The sequence below is a fragment of the Ranitomeya variabilis genome, chromosome 1 (genome assembly GCF_051348905.1).
Source record: "Ranitomeya variabilis isolate aRanVar5 chromosome 1, aRanVar5.hap1, whole genome shotgun sequence".
NCBI classification, from domain to species: domain Eukaryota; kingdom Metazoa; phylum Chordata; class Amphibia; order Anura; family Dendrobatidae; genus Ranitomeya; species Ranitomeya variabilis.
Window position 1 is genome coordinate 1115730335 of NC_135232.1, and position 21564 is coordinate 1115751898.

The 21564-nt window shown below is 46.0% G+C and overlaps 1 protein-coding gene across 1 annotated transcript in view; it reads right to left on the reverse strand.

Moving 5' to 3' along the window:
- The window catches only part of MAEA (macrophage erythroblast attacher, E3 ubiquitin ligase), a 68926-nt gene that overhangs the window by 35233 nt on the left and 12129 nt on the right, over positions 1-21564 (reverse strand). Inside the window, exon 2 of the mRNA XM_077280209.1 lies at positions 17865-18047. Coding sequence (XP_077136324.1) covers positions 17865-18047 — 183 coding nt within the window. The remainder of the gene's footprint in view (positions 1-17864; positions 18048-21564) is intronic.

Below are 21564 nucleotides of genomic sequence, written 5' to 3' on the forward strand. Positions count from 1 at the left end.
ATACGCCGATGCCCCATATTTGGTCGAAAACTAGTTTTGAGGCACAGTGCAAAGCTCAGAAGGGAAGAAGCGCCATATCATAGTGCAGATTTTGTAGTTATGGTTTGAGGGTGCAATGTCACATTGGCAAAGCCCCTGAGCTGCCAGAACAGAAACCCCTCATAAGAGACCTCATTTTACAAACTACACCTCTCAACGATTTCATCGAGAGGTGCAGTGATCATATTGACACCACAGGTGTGTCACAGAAACTTGTGTCATTGGGCAGTAAAGAAGGAGTAATTACATTTTTACCACCAATATTTTGTTTTAACCCCAGGTTTTACATTTTCACAAGGGGAAATGTGTAAAATCACACCAAAACTTGTCCAGTAATTTCTGCTGAATGTGGCAATACCTCATATGTGGCTGCACAGTACTGCTTTGCCACACGTCGAGACTCGGGAGGGACGGAGCGCTATTTGCCTTCTGGAGCTCAGATTTTCCTAGAATAGTTTGCGGATTCCATATACAGAGCCACTAAGAGCTAAAAGAGCAGAATTCCCCCTCAAGTCACTTCACATTTGGAAATATAACCCTTTGGGAATTTATCTACAGATGTAGTGACGATTTTAACTCCATAGGTGTTTTCCAGAAACAACCAGTAGTAGATGTTGTTGAGCGAAAATTGCTAATCTGCTATTGTAGTGCCCAGTACGTTGTAGTGACCAGCACGTTGTAGTGACCAGCACGTTGTAGTGACCAGCACGTTGTAGTGACCAGCACGTTGTAGTGACCAGCACGTTGTAGTGACCAGCACGTTGTAGTGACCAGCACATTCACCCATAAATTAGGCGGGCTCTCATCACTATACAAATAACAAACATGTGGACTGTAAATGTGGTTTAGGCACACTGGGGCTCAGAAGGGAGGGGGGCTTTTGGATCTGGGAGCACAATCAGCTGCATTTCTTTGGGGGGGGCAAGGAGCCATTTCGCTTTTCCAGAGTCTTTGTATTACCACTAATGTGGAAGCCCCCTTTATTTCCACTGACAGACGACGGACCTGTGGACTCTGACGCTTTTGTTAGGAACATTTTACATAAATGTTTGGGATCACATTTATCCAGCGCTCTACGCCGAGTACTTACCGTATATACTCGTGTATAAGCCGAGATTTTCAGCACATTTTTTGTGCTGAAAACACCCCCCTCGGCTTATACACGAGTCATTGTCCAGAAAGTCAGAAGGGGAGAGGAAGCGGCGGAGCAACGGCAGGAGACGGCTAACAGAAGACATTATACCTCACCCTCCTGGAGCCGTTGCTGCATCTCCGTCCCGGCAGCTCTTCCTGTGCTGAGCGGTCACGTGGTACCGCTCATTAAGGTAATGAATATGCACGCATCTCCACTTCCATAGGCGTGGAGCGCATATTCATTACCTTAATGAGTGGTACCACGTGACCGCTCAGCGCAGGAGAGCTGCAGCGCTGGGACAACGGAGATGCAGTAACGGCGCGAGTAGGACGGGGGAGGGGGAATAAGCCATGCATGCAACGATGGGATGGGGGGGGTGAGCCATGCGGGACCGGGAGAGCCATGCATACAACAGGGGAAGCCACACATACCAGGACAGGATGGGGGAGCCACACATACCAGGACAGGATGGGGGAGCCACACATACCAGGACAGGACGGGGGTGCCACACATACCAGGACAGGACGGGGGAGCCACACATACCAGGACAGGACGGGGGAGCCACACATACCAGGACAGGATGGGGCAGCCACACATACCAGGACAGGATGGGGGTGCCACACATACCAGGACAGGACGGGGGAGCCACACATTCCAGGACAGGATGGGGGAGCCACACATACCAGGACAAAACGGGGGAGCCACATACCAGGACAAAACAGGGTAGCCACATATCAGGACAGAGACAGGTGGAGCCACGAATAGCAGGACAGCGACGGGGCGAGCCACGCATAGCAGGACAGGGATGAGGGGACAATGCACCCAGTTATATTGGAGTCAATAAGCTTACCCGGTTTTCTGTGGCAAAACTAGGTGACTCGACTTATACTCGGATCGGCTAATACTCGAGTATATACAGTACTTTGAGGTTGCCATCTAAATCTCCGAGTGACGTGACAGATGAAACCCCTGAAGGATCCATTTACTATAATGAAGCAGCAGAGTTACGCTGGACTCCATCTGGCCTCTATTCAGCGGTGTCCTTTTCAGAGTTTCACGAAACTAAGGTGGACTGCACTTTTATGCACACCTTAATAGAAGGACACAGCCAGATCATAGGCAAGACAGCATCCACAGTGCCTCCATCGGCCTCATTATACAGAATCTTCCGTAGCAGGTTCCATCTGAATCAGGTATTTCAGAGATTTACACTGAAACCCCGGTGTAAGCGCTCAGTGCAGAGTGCAGGATAAATGTGCACCAAGCCTTACTGCGATCTTTGGGAGACAGAATGGGGAAAAAAAAAAAAAAAAAAAAATCAACAGCAGGTGAAGAATTGGTTTTATTATTTTATTCTTCAGGTCAGTACGATTACATCTTATATCTTTTTTTATGTTTTGGCGCTTTTACACAGAAACTATTTTATTGAAAGTAAAATATATTTTTGCATCACTTTATTCTGAGAGCTATAACTTTTTTATTTTTCCGCTGATGCAGCTGTATGGCGGCTTGTTTTTTTTGTGGGACAAGATGATGTTTTCAACAGTACCATTTTTATTTACATTTATGTTCTTGATTGGGTTTTATTCATTATTATTCATTTATATTTATAATAAAGCATCATTATTTAGCCTTTTTTTATACTGTGTTTACTGAAGGGATTAACTAGTATAACAGTTTTATGGGGCGGATCATTTGGGATGCAGCAATACCAAATGATTTTTTTTTATATATATATATAAAAATATAACATTTATGGGTACAATATATACTTTTTTGTATTTTTTATTTATGTTTTTATTTAATCCCACTATGGGACTTTCAGGTGCCTGATCGCTGTTATAAAGCATTATAAAGCATAAGCATTGGTCTAAATGGCTGGTCAAAGCCTGGTGGCCCGGATGTCGTCATGATGACCTCAGGTCACCATGGTAAAGATCGGGCCCTCGCGATGACGTCACAGGGGCGCCGACTGAAGGGGAGAGGGAGCTCCATCTCCTTGCTTTTTAAATGCTGTAACTGATATCGTTTGCAGCATTTAGGGGGTTCAACTGCCAAAATCTGTGCAGGGACCGCTCCTGGCAGTGAGAGTCAGGTGTCAACCATCATGTTAGCTGAAAACCAGGTGGCAGTCGAGTGCGCAGAGCTCCTGCGGGAGCAAGATCGCCATAACGTACCCAGTATGTCCAACATCGGAAAGTCATTCCCTTCCATGACGTACAAGTGACGTCCAAGGTCAGGAAGGAGTTAATATGCATAAATGCCAATCCATAGGTACTTAATGTGTGCGAGTTTGTAGCCCATCTCCGACAAGCCCGGGCCTGGTCATTAGCAAATTATTATGGAAAGTATTGGGGTCAGCCGGATTCTACTTGTACCTAGAAACACTGATAATTTGGTAATTCACAGGGTGCAAGGAAAAAAGAGAAAAAATAAACATCCTAGACTATGTAATAAAATGCTGCGAATTGAGGGAGTGCGGAGGAACGCGGACGCGCTCTCATTGTCCAATCCATCAATGTCTCCGAGCTGCTGGATTGAAAAGCAAACATGCCGGGACCAGAATACATGTAAATCACGGTGATTGATTTGACGTCCCTTTCATTCACTGCGCCCCGGATCGCCGGTCACACATTGTTAACTGGATGCGAGTCCACTTCACAGTCAGGCGGCGTACATGGCGGCATCGCAGACAAGCAACGTCAGACCTGGGACGTGCGAGTGAAGACCTCACAAATGAGGAGAAAACGCAGATCCTACCATAGGACAATCCCCTAAAACTAAATCCCCCACCGCAAATCCATGAATCAGCTTTTTGGGGGGGATTTCTAAGATGGGCGATGGAGCCACCCCGAGGATCCACGGCTGAAACCCCTGGTAAACTTGGGGGAAGATAAAAGGCGCCATCTAATAAAATCGTTGTCCTTTTTAGAGAGAAGCAGAAGCAACTCTTCCCTCGGTGGGACCGCCCTCTATAATATCTACAGGCGCTTCACTCCTCAAGAACCTAAAAGTTTATAGTATTTTTTCTTTAGATTTTTTTCCTCCACTTGTTCGAAGACCTTTACCTTGGTTTTTAACTCACCGCAGCCTCGGGTTGACAGTTTTATTCAGACCAGTTGAGTGTACATATGACATTTTATCAATTTTTATTGTATTTTTTGAGAGAAATGCAGTGACCAAAAACCATGTAAATTCTGATGTTTCATAGATAGCATTAAGCTACTTACGGGTAGCGGCATTTCTCGGAGGCCCATGACAGCACGACGAGAGAGGGGATCCGCCCATCAGGAACAGGAAACCTACAGATACAAAAGGGCGGCACCTCTCCCCTGCATCAGTTGTATTTCAGAGCCTTGAGAGGACTACCACGGTTAGTGGCACGCAAAAATATACATTACATACAGTTTATATAAAAAATTTTAACCAATATATTGGAACTGGGTATCATACGTGAGATATATACATTATAGGAGGTGCAACCCCCACGTGAATAGGGAGGGAACTAAGGGTGCTGTCATGGGCCTCCGAGAAATGCCGCTACCCGTAAGTAGCTTAATGCTTTACTCGGACTCCCATGACAGCACGACGAGAGAATTACAGAGATGTAAGGTACCTTAGGGAGGGACTATAGCTTGTAGCACCCTTAACCCGAAGGCGAGATCAGAGGAAGCCCCCAAATCCAACCTATAGGGTTTAAAGGTGGACGGGGATGACCATGTGGCCGCCTTACATATCTGGTCGATTGATACTCCAGATTTTTCCGCCCAGGATGTAGGAATCCCTGGTGGAATGCGCCCTCAGATTCTGCGGAGTCGGACCCCCACCTGCAGTATAAGCCAAAGAGATAGCCTCCCTAATCCACTTTGCTAGTGTGTACTTTGATACCCTGAGTCCCTTTCTAGGACTTTGGAAAGATAAAAATAACGCATTATCTTTCTTCCATGTATCGGTAACCGAGATGTATTCTAGCAGGCATCTCCTAACGTCTAACGTATGGAGTAGCTCTTCTTTAGGGTTGGAGGGATTGGGAAGGAAAGACGGTAAAACTATCTCCTGTGACCTGTGAAACCGTGATGATACTTTTGGTAAATAGGCCGGGTCTGGTCTGAGGACTACCCTATCCGGCAGAAACTCTGTATAAGGGGGAAGCCTGGAGAGAGCTTGTATGTCTCCCACCCTACGGGCAGATGTAATTGCTACCAGAAATGCTGTCTTAAGGGATAAGGCCTTAATTGAAGCTGATTGTAATGGTTCAAACGGCTCTTTAGTCAATGCTGACAGGACTAGGTTGAGATCCCAAGGCATAGATCTATCCTTATGTATGGGTCTAGCTCTACTAGATGCTTTAATAAACCTTGAAATCCAATAATTATTGGCGATGTTACAGGAAAATAGGGCCCCTAGGGCCGAGACCTGTACCTTTAGAGTACTAGTGGATAGATTTAGCTCTAAGCCTTTTTGCAGGAATTCTAAGATCTGTTTTATAGGTATTCCCTCTTCTAAATTAAAATCAGAAGAGGCCAGGAATTTCCACCAGGTTCTAGCGTAGATTGTTGTCGTAATCTGTTTCCTACTTTTCATAAGGGTTTCAATTAAATTTGGGGAGAACCCTTTGTCTTTCAGTAACGCCCTCTCAAACTCCATGCCGTCAAATGGAGACTCTTTACTTGTGGATGGCTGATTGGACCCTGGTAGAGTAAATCTGGAATGTCCGGAAGCACCCAGGGGTCCTCCACTGACATGATCCTGAGCCAGGTGAACCAGGCCCTTCTGGGCCAGAATGGGGCAATCAATATAACTCTTGCCCGATCTTCTCTTATTTTCCTGATTACCAGAGGTATCAGGCCTAGCGGGGGGAACGCATACGCCAGCTGAAAATCCCAATTGATCAGATAGGCGTCTACCGCCAGAGGATTCTCCCTGGGATTAAGGGAACAGAATTTTATTGTCTTTCGGTTGTCCCTGGTGGCAAATAAATCCACCTCTGGATGTCCCCATTTGTGGACAATCTGGTTGAACACGAGACTGTTTAGAGACCACTCCCCTTGTCTCAGGGTGTTGCGGCTTAGAAAGTCCGCTTTCACATTTTCTTTTCCTCTTATATGCAGTGCGGTTAAAGATAGAAAATGGTTCTCCGCTGTCTGGAATAGACGATCCGCCACTCTCATCAGTGATTCGGAATGAGTTCCACCCTGGTGATTTATGTATGCGACCGCCACCTGGTTGTCCGAGAGGATCTTGACATGGTGACCCTGCAGATATATGAGGAATTTTTTAACTGAAAGTTCAATTGCCATTAACTCTCTTTGGTTGGAGGAGGCTGATGTTAGGGGGTCCCATAGACCCTGAACTATCATGTCATCCATGTGTGCTCCCCAACCCGAAGGGCTAGCGTCTGTTACAATACGTGTCACCTGTGTCACCCAGGGAACTCCCGCCGATAAATTGTCACTGTTTAGCCACCATCTAAGAGAAGTAAGGGCTTTTGGACCCAAGGTAATCTGACTCTGCAAAGACCCTTGTAAAACTCTATCATTAACCAGTACCTCGGATTGCAAAGGTCTGGTGTGAAATTGGGCCCAACGGACAGCGGGAATGCATGAGGTTAGAGATCCTAACAGTGACATAGCCTGTCTAAGGGTCATGGATGGTTTATCAATTGCCCTAGACACCTGTTGTTGGATGTGTAACAACTTGTCGGGCGGAAGACAACACTGTTGAGTTTCTGAATTTAACAACAGCCCTAAGAATCTCTGTATTTTTTGGGGCTGTAATCGGGATTTATCATAATTTACGATCCACCCCAGATGCTCAAGTTTGGTTGTGGTTGTTTCTAGTTGTGAAAGGCAATGGTCTGCTGAACTCCCTACTATAAGGAAATCATCCAAATAGGGGACAATCAGGATGTCAGACTCTTGTAAGTGCGCCATGACTTCGGCCACTAACTTTGTAAATACCCTAGGAGCCGCTGATAAGCCAAAGGGAAGAGCTCTGAACTGGAAATGACGAATTTGTCCCCCCATTGACACAGCTACTCTCAGGAATCTCTGGAAGTCTTCATGTATCGGAACATGATAGTATGCGTCCTTTAAATCCACAACTACCATGAAGCAGTGTTTAAACAACATTTTTATTGCTGAACTGATTGTTTCCATTTTGAACGATTCATTGACCAGAAACTCATTAAGGCCCTTGAGATTTATGATCGTTCTAAACGATCCGTCTGGCTTCTTGATCAGAAAAAGAGGAGAGTAAAATCCCCTTCCTCTTTCTGATTCTGGGATTTCGATCAAAACATTTTTGGAGCATAAGTTCATAACCTCTGCTTCCAGGGCTGCTTGTTCAAGGGGGGAGGAACGTAAAGGGGTTAATTTAAATTTATCTCGAGGCCAGTGATCGAAGTCAAGCCTTAGACCTTTTGCTATAATGCCTCGGACCCATTTACTGTTCGTAATGTCAAACCATGCTGAGGAGAATGCTGACAGTCTACCCCCCACAGGGATTGCTAGTCATTGGTCCGGTTTTTTCTGTTCTTTTGAGGAACGGCGAAACATGTAGCCCGTACCTCTTCCGCGTCTATCCTCCCATCTAAAACTCTCTCTAGAGGGTGAGGTCCCGCGTTTCTTTCCGCGACCAAATCTCCTTCTATTGAAGGGCCGACGGTAGGATGCTGAAGACAGATTAGGAAATTTCTTCTTGTCATCCCCAGCTTTCTCCAGCAACTCATCCAGAGTTGGACCAAAGAGATACTCTCCTTTACACGGGATGGCGCAGAGTTTAGTTCTGGATTGAATGTCGCCTGACCAGCACTTCAACCATAAGGCTCTACGAGCCGCGTTGGAGAGTCCTGCCGCTCTAGCCGCCATTCTGACTGAGTCCACAGATGCGTCCGACAGAAAGGCCGCAGCATTCTGAATTGTTGGTAGAGCCTTCAGAATAGTATCTCTGGAAGCGCCCTCCTTGAGCTGGGACTCTAACTGATCCAGCCAGACCATTAAAGACCTGGCTGTACATGTCGCGGCAACTGCTGGTCTGAGAGATCCAGCCGCCGTCTCCCAGGTACCTTTAAGGAAAGTATCTGCCTTCCTGTCAAGGGGGTCCTTGAGGGTCCCCATATCCTCAAATGGCAACGAGGCTTTCTTTGATGCTTTTGCCACCGCTGCATCCAACTTAGGGGCTTTATCCCACGTCTCCACAACCGGATCATCAAAAGGGTACCTGCGTTTTAATGCTGGCGGTAAGGAACCCTTCTTTTCCGGTTTCTTCCATTCCCGGAGGATCAAGTCTTGGATCTTCTCGTTCACCGGAAAAGATCTATGTTTTTTACGATCCAATCCGCTGAACATCATCTCCTGTTTTGAGGGCTGCGGCTTGGGTTCTTCTATACCCATTGTGCCTCTAACTGACTTGACCACTTTGTCAATCCTATCCAGGGGTAGACAGAATCGTCCAGACTCCTCATCTGATGAAGAGGAGGAAGGACTAGAGTGATAGGCACCCTCTTCTCTTTCTTCCTCCGAAGAATTAGAGTCCATGGGGGTCCTACGTTTTGAACCTCCCGCTTGGGATAGGGACCGTAGGGATTCCCTTACTTCCAAACGGATCATCTCCTTCAGGTTTGCCGCACTCACAGACTCTTCCGCTACCTAGGGGAGGACAATATAGGTGATAACTACTATCTGACCTAATGTCACTTCCACCCAACCACTCCTGTAGACCTCACCGTCTGTTGAATACAGGGGGCACATCATTTTTTGGGACAAGAGTCTGGTAAGGGGACTCCACAGAGGGCACATTCCTTATGTTTTGACTTGTCCGCACTCTTCTTCCCCTAGAACGATAAAGTATAAGGGGCCCGCGTCACAGAGTGAACTTTCACGTAGATCACTTACCCGTGCGCCAAAGTAAAGTACCGGAATACGAGGGGGTTCTTTCCTAGTCGAAGCTCTGGATCCCTGCCCGGATGAGCTTTTACGACTGGACTGGTCGCTTCTGTCCTTCTCTTTGGGCTTCTGACGCACATCATCCAGCAGCTGCTGCTGCTCACCACCGCTCTCCATGACGAATTGCGGCCAAAAGCAGGGTTCTAAAGTCGTCACCTGCTTAAATCCCCCTTGGATCCGGTCAGCAGATAGGCCAGCGCTATCCCTATTGGTCCAGGACACAGCAGGGAGGGTAGGAAGCCTTTGGGAAAACCGGCGTTCAGGATGCGATGGGCGCCGCCATTTTGGATTGACCGCGCATGCGCAGACATCCGGCAACCCGGAAGCGGCTACTAACTCCGCCCCCCCACGTCACCGCACCCGGAAACGCTCCAGCACACGCTGAGAGCGGTGCAGGACGCCGGGGACGGATCGCAGCGCTCCGGGTGTTCACCCACAGTCCTGACGCCGGCACCCCGCATGCACGCACCGCTGCACCGCCAATGGGAGATACTTACCGGTGCTGACGCTGATGGAGGCAGGAAATCCTCCGGACTCCGCTCCCTGCTGCGAACGCCACCGACGTGCAGTCCAGCAAGGACCACCGTGGCGTCTCCAGGGATCTCCGCACCGGCCGAGGTAGGAGACCCCCTCGCTACCGGATTCGGCCGGCCGGCCTGGGCTCCTTTAAGATTCATCTGTAGGCACCCGTCCCTTCAGGAACAGGAAACCAACTGATGCAGGGGAGAGGTGCCGCCCTTTTGTATCTGTAGGTTTCCTGTTCCTGATGGGCGGATCCCCTCTCTCGTCGTGCTGTCATGGGAGTCCGAGTAAATATAGATGTATAACAATTTTATTTTTTATTATTATTTATTTATTTTCTCTTTGGGCTTTTAACGTACAATTAAAAAAAAAAAAAAACTTTATATTTTGACAGTCAAGACTTTTTTCCACAAGATTATACCATTGTTTCCGTATTAAAAACTAAAAAAGAAAAAATAGTCCTTAAGATTTTTTTTTTAATTTGTAAAAAAAAAAATAAAAAAATTTTTCTCTCCTTCATTTTCTTGTCCACATAGGGGACTTGAACAGGTGATCGCTCCTTCGCTTATACCATTTAGATAAATTGTGGGTTCTCCTATGAAGTTCAGCCTGTGGCTATCATGGTAGTTACAAGGGCCTATCAGGTCTGATCAGCTTGAAAGAAAAGTTGTCCCCTCCTCTCCCCATGGCTTCACCCAACCACTAGCCTTGAGTGGAGAAAAAGTTTTGGTGTTATTCATATTCTCTGAAAAAAGGCCAAGAAAGCAAAAACTCTGCCGGGGTATGTAAACTTTTGAGAACAACTGTATATACACTGCTCAAAAAAATAAAGGGAACACTAAAATACCACATCCTAGATATCACTGAATGAAATATTCCAGTTGCAATTCTTTATTCATTACATAGTGGAATGCATTGAGAATAATAAAACATAAAAAGGATCAATGTAAATCAAAATTAATATCCCATGGAGGTCTGGATTTGGAATGATACGCAAAATCAAAGTGGAAAATCAAATTACAGGCTGATCCAACTTGAGCAGAAATGCCTCAAGACAAGGAAATGATGCTCAGTAGTGTGTGTGGCCTCCACGTGCCTGTATGACCTCCCTACAATGCCTGGGCATGCTCCTGATGAGGCGGCGGATGTCTTCTGAGGGATCTCCTTCAAGACATGGTTTAAAACATCAGTGAAAAATACACCAGTATACAGGCAGAGATGCTTACCTGTCCAAAGCCTCCAACAATTGCACTAACCAGGGTGCGGCTGGGCCCTAGATGGCTCTGTACACTGTGGCCTCTGTTCACACAGGATGCATTATGGTGAGCCCGCTACGTGGCGTCATTAATAGGCTTTGAGCCATATACTTTGCAATCCTGTGTGAACACGCCACATACAAACTATTTGTTTGCACAGGTGCACCAAGCGGCCAATTCCTGATTGTAGGGTGGCTGCCTTAGGCTTCTTTCACACTTCAGTTGTTTGGGGTCAGTCTGCTCTGACATAGTGACGGATCCGTCAAAATTGTTGAGAAAACGGTTCTAACGGATCCGTTTTTTTGACGGATCCGTTACTTGGGGGGGTTGTCTGGGAAAAGTATCTACTTTTTGGAGCATGCTCAATTGAAAAAGCGGATTGGGGCGACGGATCCGCCAAATGACGGATGCAACGGATCCGTCGCCCATAGGCGGCCATTCTAGGAAATGGCGGACGCGACGGATCCATTGCGAACCGCCATTTCGGCGCAGACAAAAAACGTTATAATGTCCGTCAATGTCTAGATGACGTCCGCCAAATCTCGACGGATCCGTCACATGGCAGATTGAATGGACGACCATCCGCCACAATCCGTCGCTAATGCAAGTCTATGGGAAAATAGCGGATCCACCAAAAAAAATGGCGGATCCGCTATTTGACCAAAACGGCGGATTCAAACTGACGCCAAAAGACTGAAGTGTGAAAGAGGCCTTATTGGTATTATTGCACCTGTGTCTTTGCCATCTTAACTTGGGTCCGCTGCACCTTGGTTAGTGCAATTGTTGGAGGCCTTAGACAGGTAAGCATCTCTGCCTGTATACTGGTGTTTTTTTGTCTAGAATAGTGGATGTTTTTCCTCTTATGGTGTTTTTTTTTTTTTTTTTTTTAATCATCAGTGAACTCTTGGCCAGTCTGTGGTGCAACGTGGCATTGGTGGATGGAATGAGATATGGTCTCCCAGATGTACTCGATTGGATTCAGGTCTGGGGAGCGGGCGGGCCAGTCCATAGCTTCAATGCCTTCATCATACAGGAACTGCTGACACACACGAGGTCTGGCATTATCATGCATAAGAAGGAACCCAGGGCCCCCTGCACCAGCATATGGTCTCACAATGGGTCTGAGGATCTCATCCCGGTACCTAATTGCAGTCAGGCTACCTCTGGCGAGCACATGGAGGGCTGTGCTGCCCTCCAAAGAAATGCAGCCCCACACCATTACTGACCCACTGCCAAACTGGTCATGCTGAAGGATGTTGCAGGCAGCAGATCGCTCTCCATGGCATCTCCAGACTCTGTCACGTCTGTCACATGTGCTCATCTGTGAAGAGCACAGGGCGCCAGTGGCGAATTTGCCAATCCTGGTGTTCTGTGGCAAATGCCAAGCGTCCTGCACGGTGTTGAGCTATGAGCACAACCCCATCTGTGGATGTCGGGAACTCAGACCATCCTCATGGAGTCGGTTTCTAACCATTTGTGCAGACACATGCACATTTGTGGCCTGCTGGAGGTCATTTTGCAGGGCTCTGGCAGTGCTCCTCCTGTTCCTCCTTGCACAAAGGCTGAGGTAGCGGTCCTGCTGCTGGGTTGTTGCCCTCCTACGGCCCCCCTCCACGTCTCCTGGTGCACTGTCTCCTGGTAGCGCCTCCAGCCTCTGGACACTACGCTGACAGACCCAGCAAACCTTCTTGCCACAGCTCGCATTGATGTGCCATCCTGGATGAGCTCCACTACCTGAGCCACTTGTGTGGGTCATAGAGTCCGTCTCATGCTACCACGAGTGTGAAAGCACAACCAACATTCAAAAGTGACCAAAACATCAGCCAGAAAGCATTGGTACTGAGATGTGGTCTGTGGTCCCCACCTGCAGAACCACTCCTTTATTGAGTGTCTTGAAAATTGCCAATAACTTCCATCTGTTTTCTATTCCATTTGCACACCAGCATGTGAAATTGATTGTCAATCAGTGTTGCTTCCTAAGTGGACAGTATGATTTCACAGAAGTTTGATTTACTTGAAGTTATATTCTGTTGTTTAAGTGTTCCCTTTATTTTTTTGAGCAGTGTATATACTAAAGAGAGATCTGCCTTGATGCTCAGTGTATTAGCGTGTTTCTTCCGTGCATGTATTTGAATTTTACAATTTAATTTGGAACAGGCACAATGTCTCAGAACGTCCCACATTATATGGCGATGACAAAAGGTAAAGGCTATGTCTGCCGCTAAATAGTGATGAGCGAGTATGCTCGTTACTTGGGTTTTCTCAGCATGCTCAGGTGGTCTCCGAGTATTTTGGGCATGCTCGGAGATTTACTTTGTGTCGCCACAGATGCCTGATTTGCGGCTTCTAGACAGCCTGAATACATGTGGGGATTGCCTGTTTGTTAGGGAATCCCCACATGTATTCAGGCTGTCTAGCAGCCGCAAATCATGCAGCTTCGGAAACACAAAGTAAATCTCTGAGCACGCCCAAAATACTCGGAAAACCCGCATAACGAGAATACTTGCTTATCACTACCGCTAAACCATCACAGCTCATCATCCGAATAACAGCATCCCCACAGTTACATGGGTGGTGGCAGCATCATGCTGTGGGGATGTTTTTCTGCAGCAAAGACAGGGAAAATGGCCTAAGTCGAAGGGAAGATGGATGGTGGGAAACAGGTTATGCTCAAGAATATCCCTGTATTTCAATGTCAGCGATTTGAGACTGGTACAGAGGTTCATCTTTCAACAAGACGATGACTCAAAAAACTTTCGCAAGCCACTATAGGTACTTCAAAGGCCGTGACTCTGTCATTGATGCGGGCTCCAGCGCTGAGCCAGCATCTTTTCAGACACACAACAGCTGACATGATCAGCTGTCATGTGCCTCTAACAGCTATGGGTGGATCAGAGATCCACCCACGGCTGTTAACCAGTTAAATGTCGCTGTCAAATAACCAACAGCAGCAATTAACACGAGCCAGGCGGAAATGTGTAACAAATCCTGCCCATGAGTTGCCATAACAGCCGTGGGTCAGCGAAAGAAACCCCTGGCTGTCATATTTAATCCCCTACAAAAGTCGACTCGTGGCCAGCATTCGTAGGAGATCATGATTTATGCTACATACAGCAGCTGATGGGTATAGCACAGGCGATCAGATGACAGTTAAAAAAACAAAATAGGAAACGCCACAATTAAAAAAATTTTCTCAACCGCAACATTGAATATCTACCCCAAAATGCTAATAATAAAAAGGTCAGCTCGGGGTGCAAAAAAGAAGCCCTCAAATGGCCCCAGATCCCGAAAAATGGAGACCGTACAGGTGTCGAAAAATGTGTCACTTAAATAAAAAAAGAACCTATACATGTTTGGTATCTGCGTACTCGTACTGATCTGAAAAATCGTATTGCCAGGTCAGTTTTAGCATTAAACAATGTATAAAAAAAACAAACAAACACCAAAACTAATTGCGGAATTGCACTTTTTTTTTTTTTAGTAATTTCACTGCATTTGGAATTTTCCTCTAGTTGTCCAGTATGCTAAATGGTACAATCTATGGTGTAATTCAAAAGTACAACTCGACCCGCAAAAAAGAAAGCCCTCAAACGGCTATACGGCGGGAAAAATAATTTTAAAAAAATTATGGCTTGGAAAAATCGCAAGGTAGTGAAGGGGTTAAAAATCTAACAACAGGTGTTGTGGAAATGATCTGATCTGCATAGAGGTTATAGTACAAGTAGGAGAGGAGGTGAGCTGTAACATCTATTTTGAATCCTGTGCTATCTACTGTATATAGAGGTGTTATCAGTCATTGTAATCAGGGCCGGCTCCAGGTTTTCGTGGGCACCAGGCAAATGTCTCAGTGGGCCCCTTTGACAGATACCACGATTCATGATGCACAGATACGGCAGAAAAATATAGTTATAGTACAATGCCAAAGATTTCACTTCTTACATTACATGAGTGATATCTATTATATATTCTACAATAGCTCAGAAACTGGACAGCATAGTCCTCCATACAGTATTATGGGCACCACATAGTCCTCTATACAGTATTATGGGCACCACATAGTCTTACATACAGTAATATGGACACCACATAGTCCTCCATACAGAATAATGAGCACCATACAGTGCTCCATACAGTATAATGGTCCTCATGTATTGCTCCATACAGTATAATGGCCCCATACATTGCTCCATACAGTATAATGGTCCCCATATATTGCTCCATACAGAATAATGGTCCCCCATATAATGCTCCATACAGTATAATGGTCCCCACATATTGCTGCATAAAAGTATAATGGTCCCCATATAATTCTCCATACAGTATAATGGTGCCCATATAATGCTCCATACAGAATAATGGTCCCCATACATTGCTCCATACAGTATAATGTGCCCCATATATTGCTCCATACAGAATAATGTGCCCCATATATTGCTCCATACAGAATAACGGTCCCCATATAATGCTCCATACAGTATCATGGTCCCCATATAGTGCTCTATACAGTATATAGGTCCCCATATAGTGCTCCATTGAAAATAATGGACCCCATACAGTATGATGGTCCCCATATAAGTGCTCCATACAGTATATAGGTCCCCATATAGTGCTCCATACAGGATAATGGTCCCCATATAATGCTCCATACAGAATAATGGGCCCCATATAATGCTCCACGCAGAATAATGGGCCCCATATTTTGCTCCACACGGTATAATGCTCCCCATATATTGCTCTACACGGTATAATGCTCCCCGTATATTGCTCCACACGGTATAATGCTCCCCATATATTGCTCCACACGGTATAATGCTCCCCATATATTGCTCCATACAGTATAATGGTCCCCATATAATGCTCCATACAGAATAACGGGCCCTATATATTGCGCCATACAGAATAATGGTCCCCATATAATGCTCCATACAGAATAATGGGCCCCATATATTGCTCCATACAGAATAATGGTCCCCATATAATGCTCCATACAGAATAATGGGCCCCATATATTGCTCCATACAGAATAATGGTCCTCATATAATGCTCCATACAGAATAATGGGCCCCATATATTGCTCCATACAGAATAATGGGCCCCATATATTGCTCTATACAAAATAATGGGCCCCATATTGCTTCATACAGAATAATGGGCCAAATATAATGCTCCATACAGAATAATGGAGACCAGACCTGCGGCCAGTGGGGAACGAGGAGAGGTGAGTATTTCAAACAGTTTAAAGCACGGGGGGGGGGGGGGGGGGGAGGCCCGACTCAAGGGCACCATAGCCTCCTGGTGTCCACGACGGAAAGTGGGGGCCCCCCGCTGGCTCAGCACCCCAGCACTGGGGGTAATGCCAGCCCTGATTGTAATACTGCCTCTGCTGATAATTAGATGACTGAAGAGAAATTATTTCATCAGAACATGAAGTATCAGCGTATCATAGGCCCAGTGACCAGAATGAAAACTGCAAATTTTAAATTTCTTTTAGTGGCTTACTGACTGGTAGTGGATCTCGCCAGCACTTCGCACAAAATGGTTGGACAGGCTAAATTTTTACAGGTCTGACCATTTGCTCCGGTCTTACCGCTGCTTATCTCCATGCTTACAAATAATGTTACATCATATATATGGCAATGAGGGAGAACTATGTAAAGTTTATGGCTAGCATAAAATATAGCCATTTCTGTAGAAGTTTGGTAACAACATGAGGTCATTCAAGGTACACAGGGGCGGCCACTCAAATGTCCCTGGTTACATACAGACAAATGACAGAAGCATTAAAAGGCCATGATGTCATTATCAAGTAGCACAACCCCTCCTCCATCTTCCTCCCGCATACTTCCCCAAATTCACAAAGATACAAATGAAGCATTCACTGGGGAGAAAGACTGACATCAAAGGAGAGTCGGACTAGAAGAAGGACAGCCTCAATCTTCTGCTCCATAGAACCACTGCAAAATATCACCTGATCACATCAAAGTATGACGAGGCCTCTCGGACGAGACGTGAAGCGGCAAAAAGTACAAGTATATCAAACGTACATATCATGGTTCTCTGAAAAAGCAAAGACCTACTCCGAGATAAGCCCTAGCATGATTTTACAGTTTTTTTGGAGCATACTGTAAATAAAAGACCTACATCAAAAACAAGCCCTAGTTAGTCAAGACTGGTGTTTGGGGAAGATCTGGAAACAATTGTGTAATCACCGTCCCAGATACGCTCAATCACCAGAGACAAGTCCGGAGACTCTGTAGGCCATTGTAGCACATTTAGGCCAAACAGTCTGCTCACAGTAACCTGAGCCACATGCGGCCTGGCACTGTCGTGTTGAAAAACAGCTCCTAGGACACTTTTGAGAAATGTTTCTACAACCTACTCATTCCCCTCATGAAAGCCTCTTCATGATGTTGACCATGTGGTTTCCAGATCAATCTCCGGCTATCATCGTGTCCAAGACAAAATCGGTACTCCATTCCTGCCTCCATTGCCATCTTACGCCGTACTATGATAGCCTTTGAGAGCAATGACGTGAGGTCAATAGAGCAAAGTTAACTGGACGTCTGGCTTAGCCCAATGTAGTGCAAATGCCTCCTGATGGTTTAGATGCCATAGGCTCAGTATGTGATGTCCAATTTCACTTTTAGAACAGAATGGATCATTTTGGAACTAGTGACCCTCCAGTTCTCCAAAATGTCCCAGGAGCTCTTTTTTCAACACAAGAACACCAAGCCGCATTTAGTATCTGCTACCGTGAGCACCCTGTGTGGCCTAAGAATGCTACCATGGCCTGAAGCTTACCCGACTTGTCTCCCATCGAGCACATCTGGTACATCATGGGTACGGCAATTACACATGGAGCTGCCAGCAGCGTATAATATACATATCATATATACAGTCTACAAGTGGTGACACTACAGTACACACTATGTATCAGAAGATACATAAACTAAGAAGTAGGCTTACCTTTCTCTTAAGAACGCTCAGTTTCTCCACCACTCCGTCCAGCAGGCTGACCACAGAGTCTACAGCTGGGCAACTACTCAACGTCTTTTCCAGCTCGGCCACAACCATGGTGACGTGGCTCGTCTCTCGATCTATGTTTTTCTGCGCTGCCCGAAAGCGCTTGTTGAGAGTCTCATAAGGAACCTGAAAGAAAAAAGGGATATAACCGATGCTGGAGAAAGGTCCACGTATCCAACACAGTGCCTAGAAAATCTCATTTCCAACCATCAGCAAAACCCTTATCAGTGACCAGAGAAACAATAACGGCTAGCACCAGACAAATGCCAGGCTTTTCCTGGACAATACTATATGTTGCATAATTGGTGGTGGCCATATATCTGGGTCCACCATGGGTCCTCAGAAAGACGGGGCTGCAGAGTGCATTTAACGATACTTCTCCCTTCTAAGCTTTCCTTGCACAATGATCCACGGCTGCTTCTTTGTGCAGGAAGTTATAAACACCCACAACAACTTGAAAGGACAAACAATAAAGGGGACACAGACACTGTGCTTTATTGTCGTTGGGCGCACACAGCTTTTAATAAATTGGGTACAGCTATGGGCTTCCCGTGCGCCCCAAACGGAGATCTACGCCAGTCATCAGCGGTCATAATTTCATAATAATTTACATCAAAATGATAGTATATCTGGTCGTCTCCACCTTCTGCTAAACCACGTAAGTAAGTTGTTTCCCTATACATCGATTAAGCTTTAAATACTAAAAAATGAAAACTCCAACTCCCTTTAAGGATCTGTTGACTACAATGGACAGCCATTTCTAATAGGAGCATATAATCTGATCAATTGCCATGAAAAACTTGAAGAAAACCCTTTTTTTATTCACTGCTAGGCGCTATTAAATCCTCCTCCCGACCAGGCATGGAAACAACATATTGTATGGGGCCCTCCCTACACCAGCGGACATGAATATTTAGCGCATCCAGGGCCCTTGGGATGAGACTAGTTATCCGTACTGCACATTTTCCCACTGCACGATTGTTCCCGTCCCCTGCATGAGACACATCATAATCCTTCTCCGGCTGTCTGCAATTTTTTCAAAAACGCTTTCCCTGTGGAAGCATGATGGGGCGACTTCTCTCAACATCTTGGCGAGCCAGGAGTACCATCGATTTCACTAAAGCAGCAGAGTTGAATCACGGGGGTTAAATTCTGTGCAAACGCACGTGCCTCGACCACAGACACTTGCCCCGACCACCATGGCTGTGGAGTCAGTGTCCATTTTGGCGCAATCTGAGTCTGATTTGGAGTCGGTATAAAATGGACTGACTCCTAAAATATATAATAAATTGGGTACAGTAGTATAATGCAGGATGTACTTAAAATGTTTACAAAATTTGGGAACATTATGAAATGTCCTATAAATGTCTGTTATGTTCCTGATCTAAGGACCTCGACTTTTAGTTGAGATGAATCTGTGCTGCACTTTATGCACATGCTCAGTAGTGACCAGTGCTGTGGAGTCGTAGATGAGATGAATCTGTGCTGCACTTTATGCACATGCTCAGTAGTGCCCAGTGCTGTGGAGTTGGAGTCGGAAGTCAGGGAAATTGAAGAGTCGGAGATTTGGCTTACCGACTCCACAGCCCTGATATCTTAGAGAAATATGCTTCATTCTCCATTTTGAAGTCTCTTCTTCCTCTCTCTGCAGTCTACTGAACTAGTAATTTCTTCATTATAATAATAAAAATAAAATAAGAAAAAAAAAAAAAAAAAAAAAACAGCTAAACTCAAGACCGGCTGCCAAAAGTAACACCTCCTATTATACTTTACAGAGAGGGTTAGAGGAGATAAGGAGTGAGAAGCAAAGTGGAAAAAAAAAAAGGTGAAAATGAAGGCTGAGCTTCCAAACAAGTCTTTTAACCTCATCCCAGAGCTGGATTCATAGCTACTCTGCTCAGTACTACTGTAATGTCATCCTTGCCTCTGCCGCTTTTGTCTGTGTGGTAACTAAGGAATGGAGAGAATTAATGCATCCTAGCATGATGTGCAGCTCGGTGGCTCAGTGGTTAGCACTGCAGCCTTGCAGCGCTGGAGTCCTGGGTTCTAATCCAGCCTTGGACAAGAAGATCTGCAAGGAGTTTGTATGTTCTCCCCGTGTTTGCGTGGGTTTCCTCCGGGTTCTCCGGTTTCCTCTCACATTCCAAAGACATACTGATAGGGAATTTAGATTGTGAGCCCCATTGGGGACAGTGATGATAATGTGTGCAAACTGTAAAGCGCTGTGGAATATGTTAGCGCTATATAAAAATAAAGATTATTATTATGTGCTCCGTATTAAAGACATCATAGCAGTTAGTCTTACCTACCACTAGCTCAGAGAGTACTGAAAATTTAGATAAGAGTCTGCAGTGGAGGTGGGGGGGGGGGTGTAGTGGTAAAAATGCAGGATGCAAGTCAATTGGCAGAAATTGCTTTATTCCTCATGTGCATACACAGGACAGCTTATTCTAAAAGAAACTGATGTAAGCATAGTGCCTCGTAGGCTTCCGTCCAGCATACCTTATTTATATATACGAAAGAAGAAAAAACTGCACTTACTAGAGATATAAAAAGCCACCCGGCAGGGCAAGTGTGACCCCGACCTTACTGTGACTGTCAAAGGGGCACACAGAAAGCATTATTACTTTCTAGGGGACAAATGTGGGCACCGTTTTCTAGGGCACTTGCACCCAGCATTACTATATTATAGAGTTGCTTTAGAATTTAGAGGGCACAAAGAACCACACAGTGGGTGCAGTAATAGGGACACATATGGCAGCAGCGGCTCAGTATTGGGGTATCAGGTGCAGTAATAGGGACACATACGGCAGCAGCGGCTCAGTATTGGGGTATCAGGGGCAGTAATAGGGACACATACGGCAGCAGCGGCTCAGTATTGGGGTATCAGGTGCAGTAATAGGGACACATACGGCAGCAGCGGCTCAGTATTGGGGTATCAGGGGCAGTAATAGGGACACATACGGCAGCAGCGGCTCAGTATTGGGGTATCAGGTGCAGTAATAGGGACACATACGGCAGCAGCGGCTCAGTATTGGGGTATCAGGTGCAGTAATAGGGACACATACGGCAGCAGCGGCTCAGTATTGGGGTATCAGGGGCAGTAATAAGGACACATACGGCAGCAGCAGCTCAGTATTGGGGTATCAGGGGCAGTAATAGGGTCACATACGGCAGCAGTGGCTCAGTATTGGGGTATCAGGTGCAGTAATAGGGACACATACGGCAGCAGCGGCTCAGTATTGAGGTATCAGGTGCAGTAATAGGGACACATATGGCAGCAGCGGCTCAGTATTGGGGTATCAGGGGCAGTAATAGGGACACATACGGCAGCAGCGGCTCAGTATTGGGGTATCAGGGGCAGTAATAGGGACACATACGGCAGCAGTGGCTCAGTATTGGGGTATCAGGGGCAGTAATAGGGACACATACCCCAATACTGAGCCGCTGCTGCTGTATCAGGTGCAGTAATAGGGACACATACGGCAGCAGCGGCTCAGTATTGGGGTATCAGGTGCAGTAATAGGGACACATACGGCAGCAGTGGCTCAGTATTGGGGTATCAGGTGCAGTAATAGGGACACATACGGCAGCAGCGGCTCAGTATTGGGGTATCAGGGGCAGTAATAGGGACACATACGGC